General features: G+C 36.6%; 1 protein-coding gene across 7 annotated transcripts in view; it reads left to right on the top strand.

Annotated features, from left to right (window-relative positions):
• LYN (LYN proto-oncogene, Src family tyrosine kinase) overlaps positions 1-18009 on the top strand; it is a 145845-nt gene extending 127836 nt beyond the window's left edge. For all 7 annotated transcript variants that reach the window (XM_021005934.2, XM_021005932.2, XM_078153408.1 and 4 more), the window contains 3 exons: positions 7625-7778; positions 9519-9650; positions 16336-18009. In XM_021005934.2, the coding sequence (XP_020861593.1) occupies positions 7625-7778; positions 9519-9650; positions 16336-16538 (489 nt within the window). In that variant the 3' untranslated portion in view covers positions 16539-18009. The remainder of the gene's footprint in view (positions 1-7624; positions 7779-9518; positions 9651-16335) is intronic.
• Positions 18010-18905: the final 896 nt, after the last annotated feature.

The raw sequence follows: 18905 nt of genomic DNA, 5'->3' as shown, positions 1-18905 counted from the left end.
CTCCATCCACTGGGCCGCCTAGCTGACTCTAGGGCCGATGCCAATTCTACTCTAATTCCACTGCCTTCTCTCTACACCAGAAGTTTACTGTGCTGGTGAAATCCTAGATTTTTCAAATATCACCTCCAGTAATTATATGGTCCCACTAAGTTTTCCTAGTTATCTCAAAACTAATCCTTTCAAGTGGCAGGCTGTAAGATATAAAGCAAAAATAAGATTGTGAGGCTGTTGAGTGTGATACAAAATGTATCAAACATAAAGTAAAAAATATAACTGATATGATATTTCTGTCATGCGGCATAGTTGTTATCAATTTGTGAGAGCTTTTTAATCAAAGCAAAACTTTCTTTTTTACCTAAGCCATGCCTTTATTTGAGCCTGAATTAATCTTCTAAAAAATTAAATGAGGTAAAATATTTGCATCATTTAATTTATTTTGGCATTTTTTTCACCTCAGAGTTAATTGACCAGGGTTCTAAGTAAAATTAGTTTGGGGTGGAGGATATCAACTAAGTAAAGCTGAAGAAGCTATTGGCAGGGGGGAAGCTTTCAAATACAACTTATTTTTGAGATAGTAGAGGATTATATTTCCATCTGGTAGCAAGACTTGATCTTTGTTTGAAATCTTTTAACCTTTAACTGTTCTGGGCTTGTTGTTATTGCTATCATTTGAATTTTTCACCTTTAAAAAATCTTGGGGCAGCTAGGTAAAGCAGTGAATTGAGCTCCAGCCTTGCAGTCAGGAGGACCTGAGTTCAAATCCAACCTCAGACAATTGACACCTAACTTGTGTGACCCTGGGCAAGTCACTTAACCTCACCAAAAAGTAAAAAAAAAAAATTTAATCTCAATTCTCTTTTGTTGCCTTGTTGTTCAGTTATTTGGAAATCTTTGTGACCCCATTTGGGGTTTTCTTGGCAAACATACTAGAGTAATTTGCCATTTCCTTCTCTAGCTCATTTTACAGATGAGGAAACTGACGCAACCAGAATTAAGTGGGTTGCCCAGGGTCACATAGCTACCAAATGTGTAAGACCAGATTTGAACTCAGGAAGATGAGTCTTCCTAATTCCAGGCCCTGGCACTTTATCTACTGCACCACCTAGATGCAAGTCAACAATTTTAGAAAGGCCTAGATGCTACAGTGAGAAAAGGAGTATAAATGCCTAATCGGTTCTAGAAATATGTATTAGTATTTGTTATGTGCTAAGCAGAATTTTGAATGCAATGATACAGAATTGAAAAAAAGACATGATACTTACCTTCAAGGAGCTTACAATCCATTAGATGTATACATTAATGAGGCACTGTGCTGTTCATAACAGAAGACCAGGATTCACATCAAGGTTCCAAGATTTAGTAGTGGTGAGACCCTGGGTAAGTCACTTAATCTTTCGGAGCTTAAAAGTGGGCTAATAATATTTGCGTTACCTACTTCATAGGGCTGTTGTTAGGAAATGACTTTGTAAATCTTAAAATGCTATATAAATGTGAGTTGATGAAGTCTTATAGAAAAGAAGTCTGGAGATATAAGTACAACATTGTTAACTGTTTGTGGATGAGTCATTCAGCCTGAGTCTCATTTTTCTTCTCTATAAAATGGGAATAGTAACTTACATTACTGATCTCAAAGTGCACTCCACTGGAGTTGACTCCTTCCAAGTTGACTTCAGACCAGCAATGACTCCTACTCTTTGAGTCTACCCAAATCTACTTAATTGTAACTCACATCTCTTCAGCCACTCCACAAGAATTGAGTGAGATGTTTTGTCAAAAGCTTTGCTAAAATCTAAGCCAGTCAGTCAATAAGCAATTATTAAGTGCCTGCTGTATGCCAGGTACTGTGCTAAATAAGGGCTGGGGATACAAAGAGAGGCAAAAGACAGTCCCTAACCATGAGGAGTTCGAAGTCAAATAGGGGCAAGAACATGCAAACAAAAGTAGACTGTATCTACAGTATTTCACTGATCTAATAGCTTGGTAACTCTGTCAACAAAGGAAATTAGTTTAGTCTTGCATGACTTGATCTTGCCCTTTGAAATCAGTCCCTTCCTTTACTACATCAGTGGCATCAAACACAAATGGAAATTGATCCCTGCAGGCTGACTTAGAAAAACACAAATTAACATTATCTGTGTTTTATTGTATTTTTATGTATTTTGTTAAACATTTCCCAACTACTTATTAATCTGATTCAGGCTACACTGGGAGGGGCCCGAGTTTGACATGGTAGCTAACCTTTACCTTACTATTAACATGTTCTAGAATTGTGCCAGGAATCAAAGTCATGAACATTGGCCTATAGTCTGCTGTCTCTATTTTATTCCTTTAAAAAATTGATCTTTCAAAGATCATTCTAAATGGGTCAATCATTACACCTGCCAGTTCTTTTAGTACTTGAGGATGGAGTTTATCTGGCTTGGTAATATGAATGTAAGAGCAGCTTAGATGTCCTCTCACCATCTCCTTATTGCTTTGAGAATTGACAGGGTTGCTGTGAGGATCAAATGAAATGACATGCATAGACGTGCTTTGCAAACCTGAAAGTGCTGTAGAATGCTGGCTGAGCTATTTTTTCTTTTACAATGTTTTTTTGGAAAAAAAAAAGTTATCAACCATAGGTAGAAGTCAACTGTAATCTCTATTTGGATATGAAGTAGTTACTATAATACCAACAGATTTTAAAATGAAGTACAGTAAAGAGCAAGGCATGTAGAATAAAGATCAAGAAGCTCTTGTCTCTAAGGTTATCTGTCCTTATATGTTTGGCAATAGAACTGTTCTCACTAAGACCAAAGCTGTTCAAACTGATCAGCACTAAACCAGTTCTGGTCACTTTTATTGTTCAGTCATTTCAGTTGTGTCTTACTCTTTGTGACCCCATTTGGAGTTTTCTTGGTAAAGATATTGGAGTGGTTGCCATTTCCTTCTCTACCTCATTTTGCAGATGAGGAACTGAGGCAAACAGGGTTAAGTGACTTGCCCAGGGTCACCCCTAGTAAGTGTCTGAGGCTGAATTTGAACTCAGTTCTGCCTGACTCTGGGCCCGGCACTCTATCCAATGCACCGCCTAATTACCCCCTGGTCACTAGAATTCCACAACTATGGGCTCTAATAACTAAGTGATCAGTTTGGCCAAATGTTAGAATCAGAACAGATCCACCTCTAAGAATCTGAATGCAATTTAAAATTCACAAGTATTTTTGTACATGTACATAAAAGAATATTTTTTGTTGTGAGTTATGATTTCATTTATGTATCTTAAGTCCCATGAGGAAAACCCCTCTACAAATGCAGATTGGCACCTGCTCTGCTGCTTCTACTCTTAGTTACCCAAGACACTGAGAGGGTAAGTGACTTTCCCAGACTTGCCCAGAGTTACACAGCTGGATATGAAAGGTTAACTCAAGTCTTTCTGACCCTCAGGTTAACTTCCTATTACCATTATACAACACTACCTCACATAGGCGTGCTATCTTCAGGAAAAGAAAGTAATATTCTTTTTATTCATCTATTATTGACTCTGTTACATTCCATAGTGGCTATCAAAACTTTTCCTACACCTCTCAAGGTCCTCAGCTCATCCCAAGTGTCCTCTATCTCATCAGTTCACCTTACTAAAAAAGGTGGATGCCTTCACACTCATCTCACAATTTCTGTTTCTCTCCTCCTTCCCTTCCTATCCCAGAAGAACTTGTTTCACCTCCAAGATCTTGAGCTCTCTTTCCTCGCTACTCATTTATTCCTTAACCCTTAGCAATTCAGGTTCAGCCCCACCCCTCCATTAAACTGTTAAAGATTAAAGATCTTTTAAAGATTAAAATTTTAAATTAAAAGTTTAAAGAGTAAAGACCACCAATGATCACATAGTGCCTAATAATCGACTATTTAAGCTGGGTGAGATCTTTAAGAATTTTATAGTTCACCTTCCTCATTTTCTAGATGGAGAAATGGAAGCCCAGATACATAATAATTTAAGTGGCTTCACTAGAGTCGTATAGATAACTAACCACAGAATCAGGAGTAGAATCCAACTTTCCTTATTGCTCTTATCCATCATTCTTTCCAACATGCCTTACTACCTCGTTAAACCAAGCTCCTCATTATTCTCCCTAAATTAGTTCCTTATCCTTATCTCCCTGTTTCTGTTAACTATTTTTTTAAACCACTTTCTTGCTGCCACCCTATTTTTTCTCTCACCATATCTGGATAGAGAAGTTTCTACTTAGTTAAGTTGTACTTCCTGTTGAGGAAAGAGATCAATATCTTTTATACTTTCTCAGAATATTTCTTTGGGAACCCTACTTAAGACTACTCAAAGTTCGGGGAAGCATGAATAATTGTTTTTAAGTGGAACTGATTCACAACAACAAACCGCTCTTTCTCTTTTTGTTCTTATACAGGACAGACCAACCCTACAGGGTGATCATCATTCACTTGTTATAGGTGTGAACAGCTGGCAGCTTATTTAGGAATATCTAGGATCTCTACCTGGTGAATGGGGTTTAAGGCAATTAATAGTTGAGGGTGACTTGACCAAAGCAATGAAAAGCGTTGGTCTGGCATCCTTGTACTGTAGTTGTTCTAAAATGGTACTTGAGGGAGGGTATGCAATAATACAGGGATTTTTCCATGTCTTATTGTTGATAGGGAAGGAGGGAGGAAGAGAGAGAGAGAGAGAGAGAGAGAGAGAGAGAGAGAGAGAGAGAGAGAGAGAGCATATTACTTCTAGCATTTGAGCAGCAGTGTGCTGTAATGGGAACATCTAACTCCACAGTTAGAAACCCTGGGTTCAGCTCTCCACTCTGCAACTTACTTCTCTGTCAAGTGGGGTTTTTTTTTCTGCAAAATGAAATTCATACTACCTACCTTGCTTACATCCAAGAATAGTCATGAGGGTCACATGAAATAATGTATGTAAAGTGTTTTGTAATAGAAATAGATTTTATTAGCCATTGGTGGGGAAATCCCCAGCAAGTCCCTCCATAGCAGATCACATCCTGTCAATTGACTCATCACTTTTGTCCTAGAGTTTTGCCCTAAGGAACATAGAGATTAAATGGCTTATATAATGATGTTTTATTTCCCCCCCCTTTCTGAGGGTATTCTCAAACTTATTAGAATATTCGAATTCATGAGTTGGTTAGGTGGTATGGTCGGTAGAGTGCTGCACTTGGAGTCAGGAAGTCCTGAATTCAAATCTCGCCTCAGATACTTACTAGCTGTTTGACCCTGGGCAAGTCATTTAAGTTCTTTGGGCCCAAGTTCTTCATCTGTAAAATGAGGATGATAATAGCAGCTACCTGGAAGGGTGGTTGTGAGATCTAATAAGATAATATATGTAAAGCACTTTGTAAACCTTCAAGTGCTATATAAATGTTGTCTATTGTTATTTTATTAATTTAGTAATTAAAAACATTCCTGATTTCAACTGTTGACATACATTTTCCCTCCTTTTATTTGAGATGAACAAATAAGCAGATGAATTCACTTTACAAAATATGTTCAGACACAGGAACAAAAAGTTTGCAACTCTAAACTATAAGAACTAAAAGTATGTATGTGTGTCTATATGTGTGTGTATGTATGAGTATGTGTTGATAGACAGACAGACAGACAGATAGATAGATAGATAGATAGATAGATAGATAGATAGATAGATAGATAGATAGATGATAGATATGAATGTACAAAATCTTTTAAATGACAATTTCTGAAAGATACTTGGAAATCAATCTCTCCTGTTTGGAATCTTTTAAACTTTATGAGAAGTGGTTAGTGATCTGAGGTTAGGTCATGAAACTCTGCTAGGTTAAGAGTGGCTGCAGATGCCAGGCACAGGTGAGCCCTCTGATTCTAGACAATGATATCGTTTTTGGTCTTTGCTCTTGGATGCACAGTGCAAGATAATTTAGACAGGAACTACAGTTTCCATGGAACTATTCAAAAATAAACTCAGAAGTTAAATAGTTAATAGTTAAATAGTTACTCATAAATTAAATTGTGTATTACGTATTAAGACATGACATTTAGATACATGTAATTAGGATGAATTAGCCCAGAAAGTAGTATCTACAGACAAAGTAATCATCTGAAACTTTTCTTTCAAGCTTAGGCATCATTTCCATCTCTATCCTCACTCCCCATTCTTTAGCTAAAAGTGATCTTTCTTTCTCCTCAGTTTTTCTTATAATACTTGGGATATCTCTCTTACCCTATATCTTATTTATTTCTATACATATTGAATCAATCTCCTTTCCATGTACACACTTGGAGTGTAAGGATTGTGTCTTTTCAAACCTGCATTCTCAGTGCCTAGCATTTAATAGATCAGAAATTTTTTAAAATCATGGCTCTTACTAATACTCAGAAAAAGGCAATTCAGAGAACATCATAAACTACTAAACTATATACTGTAGTACACTCTTAAAAAGTATTTTTATTGAATTGAATTATAGTAAGCCAACTAATCTGATAGTTTGCTTCTTAGTGAGTTCAACACACTTGGAGCAAGGATTTTCCTCAACTTTTGAATTAGTACTATTGTTCTTGGAAATCATATTTTGGAAATATAGCAAATTTTCTCTTTTTTTTGTAACTTTGTTTTGGGAACTTAACCCTCAGTACATACATTTCAATATATGTTTAAAAAAAGAGAACTATAAGAAGTTTATGTAAGAAACTTCAAACTATGCTCATTTTTTAAAAAAGAAGTTATATATGTATATGACTTAATAGGGTGGTAGGAAAACTGTATTTAATTGTTTCCTTTTTTGGATTTAAAAATGCTTTAATGATGCTCTTTTAAAGTTATTTCTTACCACACACTAACATTCTACTCTCAACATCCTTTTTCACCCCTTCCTTGTAACAAATACATATAGCCTAGCAAAATAAATCAATGTGTAAGCCATGTCAGAGAATGCATATCCCATGTTCATTACCTCTCAAGAACTGGGAGGTTTGTTTCACCATTTGCCTTTTGAAGTTACTAGCGCTCCTTGCTTTGATCGGTCCTGAGGTTTTGGAAATTTGTTCTTTTATATTATTGTTGTTGTCATCATATAAATTTGTAATAACAATGATATGCCTAATCTTACTTAAATTTTCAATGTCTGCTTCCATGCTGTCACACTAAAATTCTATTCAAAATAGGGGAGCTGTAAAAGCTTTTAAAAGACAAAGCTGGAGCTGTTGACTAATCTAATAAAAAAAAAACCCCATAGTATTAAGCAAATGGTGCTTTAGATAGACTTATTTTGGTCCTTTGTCCATTAATTTATTACTTCTGGTTACATACATACCATCTCTGCCTCTGCTGTCTCATTTATGAAATGGAACAATAGTATCAATGTCTTTGAAGAGATAGCTTGAAGGTTGTCATTTGTTTTTGGAAACTCTTTGAAGCAATTAAAATGCATTATTACCATTAAGAGGAAAATGATTTATCTTCATTAAAATGTTGGAAAATATGGTATTTTCAAAAGACCTTAAAACAGCAATCTCGGTTTATCCATCAATAATAAAATTCTGGTATTGAAATGGCTGGGTTTTTTTTTTCCCTCCTGCTGGTCCTGCGTAATGGGATAAGAACAGAAAATAAGAGCTCTTCTTCTCATTACAGATATCAGAAGGAATGGCATACATTGAGAGGAAGAATTACATCCATCGAGACCTGAGAGCAGCTAACGTTCTCGTTTCAGATTCACTGATGTGCAAAATCGCTGATTTCGGCCTTGCTCGGATAATTGAAGATAATGAGTATACAGCAAGAGAAGGTATGGTGTTGATTTCCAGGTTTGTGTCATGTATAGATTATTTATGAGGTGACTGATGTCTAAAAAGAAAAGATTTGGTTTATAGAATATTAATGTACCACAATTATTTGTTTAATTTGCCATTCTGATAATAGTCATAAATTGCTTTTTTAATTGCCATCTTGATTGACTCCAGATGATGTTAATTAGAAACTTAATGCAAACTACAATTTGCACTCTAATTAAGCAAACTGACAAAAATGTGTTTTACAAAATAAAATTTGATTTGTTTTTTTTTGTCATTATATGTGGAAGCTTTTGCTTAATTAGAAAGTAAAGTAGTTTTTTCTTAATTACACAGGAAATGTTAGTAACATTAAGTCTATCTCCAAAAACATAATTTAGACCAGTCTTTTATATTAGAAATGAAAATGTGAAGTTGCCACCGTAGTGCTCACTTAATTCAACATAATTTTGCAAATTAATCTGATTTCAGATATTGCATATTAACTCATTAAAGATCAAGGAGTAGAAATAAATTTCCAGCACATTAGAAAAATTGACAACAAAAAACTTGAGCAATTCTTTGCACGTCATGCCTCGTACTGTTTCTGAGGGCTATCTATTCACTATCATCAATAAAGGTGTAGGTCTAAAAAAATAAGGATGTAGGTGAGATTTAGGGCAAAATTACTATCATTTTAACAATAGTCTTCTGTGATATTTTGGATTCTGGCATTCTCCCTCATGAACAATATGAGGATTAATTTTTGTATTACCTTTTCTCAATTTAAAGGGACAAGGATTAATTTGATAGCATTTTAGTTGGCTCAGATTGCTTCTCTTGTAATTTAAAAGAGTGTGCCATATGTATTTGTTTCTGGTGCCATTTGGAAGAATTGGCCCCACTTAGAGAGTTGATAAAGAAATAACTTCAAAATATGGTTGCAATTTGTTCTGTATCTGCTTCTGTTATGTTGAAATATCACTCTCTGCCTCCAGAGGCCTAGTCATCTTAAGCAGTTTCTCTAGCTCCACCCTTACACTTAATCAAGTTTGGAAGATGGGACTAGTGCAAACAATAGCTGAAGTTGGGCTGATGAACTAGATTCATTATAAAGATTGCACTTTGAAAGAGCTTGGATTCTTTCACTGTCTTTGAAGTTTCATTTCATTCTTTCATACTTCATTGAGATGTGTCATATAAATAAGAGTGCTCTCTTTGCTTCGAATTTTGATTTGGTACCACACAGAATACCAAAGTAAAGTCTTGTTGAAGGCTCAGCTCTCTGCAAAATATCCTTACTGAAAACTCTGTCATCTTCAGTGTTTCCTAAGTGCTCAAAGTCACAGTTCAAGCCTAAATCCTTTGATTTGCTGACAACAGAAAGACATACGCAGCTCTTCCCAAGCTGACACTGACTCTCTCCTTTGACATTTGTGGATATAAAGACCTCATCCTTCATAACATTTCAGTTTTTATTTTTATTTAGAAATCATTTGTGGCAATGCAAACCCTCATATTTGCTGAGAATTATAGTTCTTAACAAATATACAACTAAATCTATTTTCCCACTTATAAAGTAAAAGAATTGGACAGCCTTTTTTCTGAGAGTTTGAGGGAGCTAATGTCTCTAGTGGTTTATACTTTTAAGGTATTTATCTATACAAATACAAACATTTTAAAACAAGTATTATTTCTCAGGTATATGCTAACATTTTTTTCCAGCTGCTCACAACTAAACATGTCTTGTTTCATAGGTGCAAAATTCCCTATTAAGTGGACAGCTCCAGAGGCAATAAACTTCGGATACTTTACTATTAAATCAGATGTATGGTCCTTTGGAATTCTCCTATATGAAATTGTAACCTATGGGAAAATTCCCTATCCAGGTACTATAAGTTTATTTGTTATCCACTCAGTTGTGTTCATTCTTTGATATGTTGTTTTGCTTCCTAGCATGTGTGGGAAAGGAAAATGAACTACAACACGCAGTAGAAGAGAAGAGAATTAGAAGATTTTGTTGGAGACCAGTATATTATGAAGGGAATTCTTGTTCAGGCACAGATTGGACTGAGTGGCCTTTGAGGACCCTTCCAGCTCTGAGATTCTGGGACTACCAGCAGCTTTCCCATTCTGCTAAAGATAAATAAGGCAACTGCTTAGGTTTGGAATTGTAGCAATAAAAATCATACACTAAGATGCAATTATGTAGAACTTGAGAAGGATTGAGTTGTTCTCGATACCAAGATTTTCTAATTAGCTGAAGGATAACCCTTTAAGAGTTAGAACTTTAAACTTATTTGTGTTGGAATCCTTTCTAAAATTAGCTATAGACTTACCTTGCCGTTTAAGCAGAATATGTTGAGCATAATTTAACCTTTGATCGATTATTTGGAGTTATCATCTTATTGTAATGTGTACACATAGATAGAAGAGGGTTGAATGGACACTGATGTTAGCAGCAGTCTTGAAACCTGATTTCTTTTTTTTAAGAATTTTTCCACATCACATTGATTTTTGCTCACTTGCCTTTTTTCATTAAAGGAAGAGAAAAATCAGCTTTTTAATCTCTTGGGCAACAGAATATGCCTCTATTTCTACAAGACTGTTTAGCAAGTCAAAGGTCAAATCTCCTTTGGCTTTAAGAAATGTTCTGCTTCTTTATTCTTGCTCTCTGGGTTCTTTGATTTGCCAGCACCATTCAAAACATGATTGGTGATTTCTGCACCACAGCAATAATGGCTCAGATAGGAACTTCCTTGTCAACTTTCATCCAGTGTTCTATCTCACTCATATTTTTGCACATGTACAAAGGAGTAAAGTACAGTTGAAAAAGCACTAACTCTGGAGTGAAAGGACTGGGTTGAAATCCCACTGCTGACATTACCTGTGTGACTTCGGTCAAGTCCCTGAGCCTTCCTAGACCTAATTTTCTTTATCTTTAAAATGAGGGGATTGGACTAGAAGAATATTGAGGTCTCTAGATCTGTGATTCATTTCTGGAATCAGTGCTGGGGATGCCAAAGCATTCCCCAAAGGGAAAAGTTCTTATTCCAAAGACTCCAGATTCTATATCAGAAGAAAACGATAATATTTCTGCCAACATGATACCAGACCACCATTTCCTCTAAGTTTTCCTTCATATATTTACTTTGAAGAACATTCCAGACACGATTCAAAGTGGAATCTTTAATATTATGGTAGAATTAGAAGTCCTGACTAGTTCCTGTATGAGAGATCTCCCTTCTCTTAAAGTCTTTTTTGCAATGAGATGATATAGTACTGCTCTAGTGAGGTTCACAGAGCTGTTTGCAAAAATGCACTTGGAGCAAAGGTGACTCGCATGAGTGCTTTCAAGGATTACTGAGTACAGGAGCCTGTCTGTATAACTTCTTAGTCTGAGGGACTGTTTCTTATTCTGTCTCTACATTCTTCTATCTTTAGTTTGTTGCCATCACCACCATGATCTTCTTCCTCTTCCTCCTGCTCCTCCTCCTTCTCTTCCTCTTCCTTGTCTCTCTGTATCCCAATTCTTTCTCCGTGCTTACCTGGCTTATGTGAAAAGCACATGTAGGACAATAAATTTAATAATGGCTAGCCTTTATATAGCACTTTGTTTGCAAAGCAAACAAAACAAAGCCCTGTACCTATATTATCTTATTTGATCCTTACAACAACCTGGTGAAGTAGGTATTCCCACTTTACAGATGGGGAAACTGAGGCTGAAAGAGGTTAAATGACTTGCCTAGAGTCACACAGCTGGTATCTGAGGTGAAATTTGAACTGTCTTCCTCATTCTAAATCCAGCCTTCTTACTCACTGTGCCACCTCACTGCCTTGAGTTGGAAGGGTTCTCAGAAGCCATCCAGTCCAACCCACTCATCACTATACAGGTAGTAAGCATATATGGTAACATTCGAATCTAAATCTTATAGCCCCAGAGTTAGCTGCTCTTTTTACTGCATCAGCCAGATTATTCCTTTCCTTCCATGTGGTAAAGCAGCCAGTGACAGCATGTCAGATCTGTAGCTACTCCCCAGCTGTGTTTTATTCTGTCTGGGTACTCAGAAGCTGCTGCTTCACTGCCAAAAAAAGAAATAACTTCAAAAAAATTGGATGTAGGAGGACACATATGAATGATGAGAAAAAAAGCTGGGAGTGGGGATGGGAGCAGAAAAACCCTTAGGAGGAAGTAGCTTTCATGGGAGCCTTCTGACCTTATTTACTTAACTAGGGACAGAAGGGGAAGGGGAAAGAAATCTCCAACCAAATCTGCAATTGTCATACATATATTACACTGAACATTAGATCTCCACAGCAGGAAACCTAGAACTTAACAGAAGTAAAAGCATTTCTTCCTTCTGAAGCTGGTCCAAGTGAATCAAGCTAGATACAAAGGTTCGCGCAGGGCATGAGCCTTGGAAATACTACAGCTCTTCTGTGGTGAGCAGAAGCCCCAAATAAAGAAAGTTATGCACATTTCTCCCTGAGCTTCAGGCATTACATTGACATTTGTGTGAAGTTTTCCATTTAATCAATTCCCATCCTGTAAATATTCAGAAATCATACTTCTGAAGTAAGAGTGGGCAAAAATGTTTCACCATCAGAACTGCTATCAAGATCTAGAACACTTATTCAAAGTGTCACTTAGATCATAATAGTTAGCTTGTGCAGACAAATATCTATAGCCTTTCTCAGGGGTTTCTTACCTGAGTAATTGAAGAGGATTAAAATGACTTCATGGTATCAGAGTCAACGTACAGTGTGACCGACTATGCCTGATCAGACCAATGTGAACTTGGAAGGCTCTAACACAAGTTGGGTACAAATAGTCCGTGTGTACATTTAGAGTGGAGATGTCTCTAAATCTGCTCGTCTCACACTTCTTTTGAGCTACTGCAATTCTGCTTTGCTCATAGAATGCAGCACGCCATGCGGGGTAATCCTGTGCCAATGTCTCCTATGTCTCAGAATTGATACCAGTTGTTGCAACCCGAGGAAGTTAGCTTGAATGCGTACATCCCTAATGACATTCTGTATTAGATTCAGGGTGGGTGGGGGAGCTATGCAAACACTTCCCTCCCTAAATCTGTGTTTTAGAGTTTACCCAAGAGCCTCTAATGGTAAATCTGTGCAGAAATAGGGGATAGTCTCAGTTAATTGAGCTGTCACTACCTGATGATGCGACACAGAGTGTATTCTAAAAGCATTTGACTCAGATTATCTGTAAGGTGCTTTCCAGCTCCAACATTCTAACATGATTCTGACATAATACATGGTTCCTGCCTTTACCCCCAGAAGCTTTTGCTCTAAGCCAACATTTCACATGGTTCATACTAAAAAAAAAAAATGCGTCAACACAATACATAGTTTAAAAAAAATAAAAACTACACACATACACTTAAAAAAACAGCTAAAATGGCATAGAAGCCAGCAAAGGCCAAACACCAACACTAGAAGTAGGTGGTGGATTGCTTACTAAAAACAAGAAACATAACGGGCCAAATGTATCTGAATAATGAAGCAAAGATAGTAAACATAGAACCAGGAAAGGCTTCGAAAGTTCATTGTCAGCAAAGCTGAAAAAGTCCTACCAGGTTTTTTTGTAACTACAGACTGTTCTTATAAAGCACTATATACATTGGAAAAAATATAAATGCCAAGTTTTTGTTTTTCACTTTAATAGCTTTCAAATTATAAATCCCTTTCCCTTTTGTTTGATTGATTTCCCTAGTGAGATAATTTGAACACTTTTTTTTCCAATTGAACCAATATTTATTGAGTTAACTATATGCAAGGCGTTGTGTTAGATATAAGGAAGAAAAAATGACACAATCCTTGCCCTCAAGGGATTTACAATCTAGTAAGGACGGGATGTGATTAGGACAAAAAAAAAAGTGATCCAGACAAATGGGTTTCCAGGAGAGAGAAATAACTTTCAGTGAAGTAGAGAAGTTCAGGGAAGGTTTCATGGATGAGATGATATCTCAGCTGGCCTCTGAAGGAAAAGAGGGTGAGCAGGGAGGTGAGAATGAATTCTAGGCATGTGCAGATGACCTAAGCAAATACATGGGGGCATGAGAGAGGAGAACAAGATTGGGAAGCAGCTGGTAGTCCAGTTTGGCTGGAATATAAAATGCATAAAGGCACAAAATATGTGTCTGTGGAGGGGGAGGGAACTGGAAAAGTAAAATAATGCCAAATTGCAAAGGACCTTCAATGTCAGATTGAGGAAAATGTCAGTCACTGCCTTTCAGGCAGTGACTGAAGTTGTTTTGTTTTGTTTTAACAGAACATGGTCAGATCTGTGCAGTAGGAAGATTTGTTTGTCACCGGCATGAAACTTAACTTAGAAAGGCAAGAGACAGGAGGAAGGGAAAAGAGTTAGAAGCCCATTACTTCTAAGAGGTTTACCAAATATAGATAGATATAGGTGTGTGTGTGTGTGTATATATATATATATATATATATAAAATTTATATATAAAATGTATATATGTGTATACATACATGTGTGTGTATATATCCATACATACATGCATATGTTTTAGAATAAATCAAAGAAATATATACCAGGAATACATAACCATATCTCCATATATGGAATCTGCATAACAGCCATGACCATTTTCTCAGTTCTTCACTGCCTAATATTAAGATTTTCAAATTATTAGAGTATGATATAATTTGCTAGAAATTGCTCTGGATTCATAGTCAGGAAACCTAGGTTGGTCCCCAGCTCTGACACTTTATAGCCATGTATCCTTAGGTGAGCCACTTAACATTATACAGCCTTAGTTTCTTCATCTGTAAAATGGAGTTGATAATACTTTTACTATAGTGCTTTGTAAACTACAACTGAATCAAAATATGAATTATGGAATAGTCCATTGCTGCTGTATAGATTTTTCTTAAAAATTTCAATTTATGTTAGATGTCTAGCATCTGTGAGGAAAATTACCAGGATGGTTCATTGCAGCGCCTAGACCATTATCTTATTCATAGTTGGTTCTTAATAAATACTTATTAAATTCGAGCCTGCTTGATCCATCTGATATATTCAATAAAATGTAAACTCGAAGACAAGAACTGTTTCCTTTTTTTTTTTTGTAGTCCTGGTACCTACCTAGCACAATGCCTTGCACACAGTAGGCCTCTAATAAGTGTTTTGTTGAATTATCTTGTTAAGCACACTTCACTTACTGCCCTTTAGCACCTTCATTTCTCTCATGTCCTTGGCTCTTGTTCGAATAATAGATGACCCCTTCTGGAAAAACTGAACCAGATCCTCAAAGTGTAAAGAGTCATCTCATTGTCAAAAGCCAACTGATCAAGCTTTTCAGTTAGCCCTAGAGATTCAACCATCCTTCCTAAATTCTCATAGCACTAGTAATGGAGAAACTTTCTTTGTCATGCTATGTCATTTACTACCAAATTCGACTAATAGACATTCCAGATAGAGTGTGAAGCTTTTGAATTTGAAAAAAGGCTGAACATATATAATCTATATCAAATTGCTACAGTCAGAGGGAGAGGAGAGGAGAGGAAAGGAGAAATTTTGGAACTTGGAACTCAAAATTTTTTAAAATTAATGTTAAAAATTGTCTTTACATGTAATTGGAAGAAAAAAATACTATTTAAAATAAAAAAAGAAAAAGGCTGAGTTTAGATAATGGGACGTGGTTGAAGGTCACTTACCTCTATCCCCAGACATTTTTCTCTGTTAAAAGATAACTCAATGAGTTTACAGAAATGTGTTATATATAGACAGTTGATCTCACCCAGATCATCAGAGTTTGTGCCTTTGAAAACAAATCACAGGATCATAAATTTAGAGCTGGAAACTGCCCTCATTACACAGATGAGCAAATTGAGGCCCAGAGGCCCAAACTTAGCAGAGTTATTAAGTGGTTTACCTGATGTCACAAAAGTAGCAAACGACACAGTCAAGATTTGAATCCAGGTCCTCTGATGCTGAATCCAGCATCCACCAAATCCATGGCATTTGGTAAGTTGGGCCTCATCCTAGCAATCAAAAGAACTCACTTTTGTTTGAATGACTCAGATTGGTTTGACTGGGTAACCCCCGCCCCCAGTTTTCTGGGCAATTTTACAAAGTTTGATTTGATTTGGACCATGTAGATAGAACCTAAGAGTGTAAATAAGAAGGATAGAAGGAACAAGAGAATTGAGAAGATTAGGAGGAGAGTTTTGATAGCTGGGCTTAAAAAAAGAGAACAAATGCCCCAGAAAGATGAACTCCAGCTCAAATCATTGAAGGAAATTGGATGAGACTGAGCAAAAAGACTTGCTTTCTACAAACTTTGCTGGCTCTTGGGGCACACACAGTCTTACTTCTCTGATGCCTCATTCTGAATTATTTGGCAGGCTAAATACTACCTTGGAAACCAAAGAGTGAAAATATATATTTTTAGTCTGTCAGAGCAGTCTCCTTAGCTTCTAAAACTTGCTTATGTTAATGGCTGCAGGATGTGGGTAGCAGGAGAACACTGCCCTACTTGAGAGCAGACATACTCAGGCTGGTTTTCTGAACGGTGTGTTTTATTTCTCTCAGGGAGGACTAATGCTGATGTGATGGTGGCTCTGGGGCAGGGATACAGGATGCCACGCATGGAAAACTGTCCAGAAGAGCTCTATGACATCATGAAAATGTGCTGGAAGGAGAAGGCGGAAGAAAGGCCAACGTTTGATTATTTACAGAGTGTGCTGGGTGACTTCTACACAGCAACAGAAGTGCAATATCAACAACAGCCTTAGAACAAAGAAATACTTTTTTTTCCCTCCAATTGGCATAGACAGATGCCACATTAAACACACACACTCACACACACACACACACACACACACACACACACACACACACACACACACACACACACAGAGACCAAAAACTGGTTGCACAAGTTATTTCAATGTGCCTGGATTAGCCACTGCGCCTGGTTCCTAAAGGCTGAAATAACTCAGGAAGATTCTGTATACTGTACACAGAAAGAGATACCCTGTTTCTCAGCTGATGGAACAGAATTGAAAAGAATAACTGGGGACTGACTGGCTCAGAGGATAAACCGCTCATCTGCTGGTAACCTTATGTGTCTAAGCCACCATCTGAATCCAAACTTAGAAGGAAAAGAATAGATCCCAATTAAAAAATATATACTTTGACCCTGCATTTCTAGGTGGAAATGCGATAATTACTTTAAAATGTGATCCATATCAGCAAATTGTGACACGTGTTTTCAAGCCAAATGTACTCATTTATAAAGTCGCCATTAGTGGTTACCCACTGCAGGAATTCTTTGTATTTTCCATAGATTTGCACTCATTTAAAAAAGATGGGGAAATGTCATCAAACTATGTTCCATGTGAAGTCAGTGACTGAGAAACATGCACTCCCACCCCTTGAAATCTAGTCCCATAAATATCATTCTGCTGCAGGTACAGTTCACCAGTATCCTTTTCTTCAGTGGAAAGGGACCAAGATTTTTCATTTTAATGTCAGTGTTATATTTTAAAGAAGATCTATGTTCTGGTAACAAACCATAATTCCCAATGTATGGAAATTTGATTTTTTGGGCATTAGAAACAGCAGTAAGATTATGGTGTCTACAAGAACTTTCTCTAGCTATGCAGTTAAGGCATTATGGAAAGGAAAATGGAAAGACTAATTCCTTGGCTGCTTCCAATGATTGAGAGGCATTTTTATTACCAAATGTTTAATTTTAGCTGCATTGTCATATATGCCTTAATGGATTGATTTGTTTTTCATGATTCATACTATGATTTCTAAGTAATTAGAGATTTGTATGGGACTATTTATAGCCAGCAGCTAAGGCTCTAAGGAATTACTTATACATACTGTCTGTGGTGTGAGGTTCGAAAAGACATATTTTTGTTTACTAAACTTTTCTATTCTAAGCCTTGAATGAGAAAAAAAAGCCTCATGCTTGTAACCTTTCACTTATATTACCATGTAAATACCTAATATGTCTATTATTTGATTGTTTTTTTCAATATGCACTGGCCCTATAGCATTTTTAAAAACAATAACATTTTCCTTGTGTGTTGCCTTCTCAACTACTGTCAACTTAAAAAAAAAAAAAGAAAAGACAAATGGCAGGAGAAAAAACCAATGGCATTGATTCCCTAGAGCTGTCTGATTAAAATGAATAATTTCCAGTTCTCCTTATACAACTTGGTAACTTCAGGAATAAAGTAAAAAAGAAATTGATCACCTAGAGGCCTAAATATCCTTTCATGAGTGCAAAATAGACTGTTTCTTTTCCCACAGGCTTCAAAATCAATTGCTAAGATCCATTGTCATTTCAAATTTTAGATGCTAATGGAAAAGGGTAGTCCAATCACCAGTTTTGTTTTTTTCTCTATACTTCCATTCTTGCCTTGTGTTTTATAAAATATGTCCTGTCTAAAACATTCTATGGTTACCATTTCCAGATGCCATATCTGCACATATTCTATATTCACAGGTATAATATTGTATTCAGGCAGGATCTGCACAGCTGGTATCTTTTCATCTAATTGATTGTGTTTATGGACACCATAATTGTCATCTTAGCACAATTAGAATCCCGCACAACAATTTGTGGTGGGGGAGAGGTTCACAATGTGAAGATACTCCCAACTAAACCTCTAAAAGATAATCCATGGGCTTTCTATTATTTCTCCATGGTCCCATTGTCTTTCAGCTCTTCCTCTTTCATTGTCTCTTTTCCTGAAAACTCAGAACCTAATATGTCAAGAAATCCTTCCTTTTCATCCATTTTGTTCCCTTCTGTCTTGCTTAGAACTCTTCTGCGTAGAACCCATGTGTTAGAGCCACGTCCTACTTCACATGTGACAACCCAATTCTCTTCCTTCTTCTTAAAAACTCTTCCAGGCTTCTGAGAATGTCATCTTGAGGTACTTTGTGACTGACAGACAAAATTAGGGACTAAGGTCGAGGGTTGTGTAATATATTAATACTTGTAATAACTTATTGAATATCATCATGTGCACACATCATAGTTATATCTTTGTGTGGTAATATTCTTCTGCCATGTTCTGATGAGGGTCCTAGCTTACCAAAGAAGAGAAATCTTCCAACTTTCCCCAGGTAGAGTAGATGTC

This window comes from Phascolarctos cinereus, unplaced genomic scaffold (genome assembly GCF_003287225.1).
Source record: "Phascolarctos cinereus isolate Bilbo 61053 unplaced genomic scaffold, phaCin_HiC Scaffold_4;HRSCAF=312, whole genome shotgun sequence".
NCBI lineage: Eukaryota > Metazoa > Chordata > Mammalia > Diprotodontia > Phascolarctidae > Phascolarctos > Phascolarctos cinereus.
This window is presented reverse-complemented; position numbering and strand designations above follow the sequence as displayed.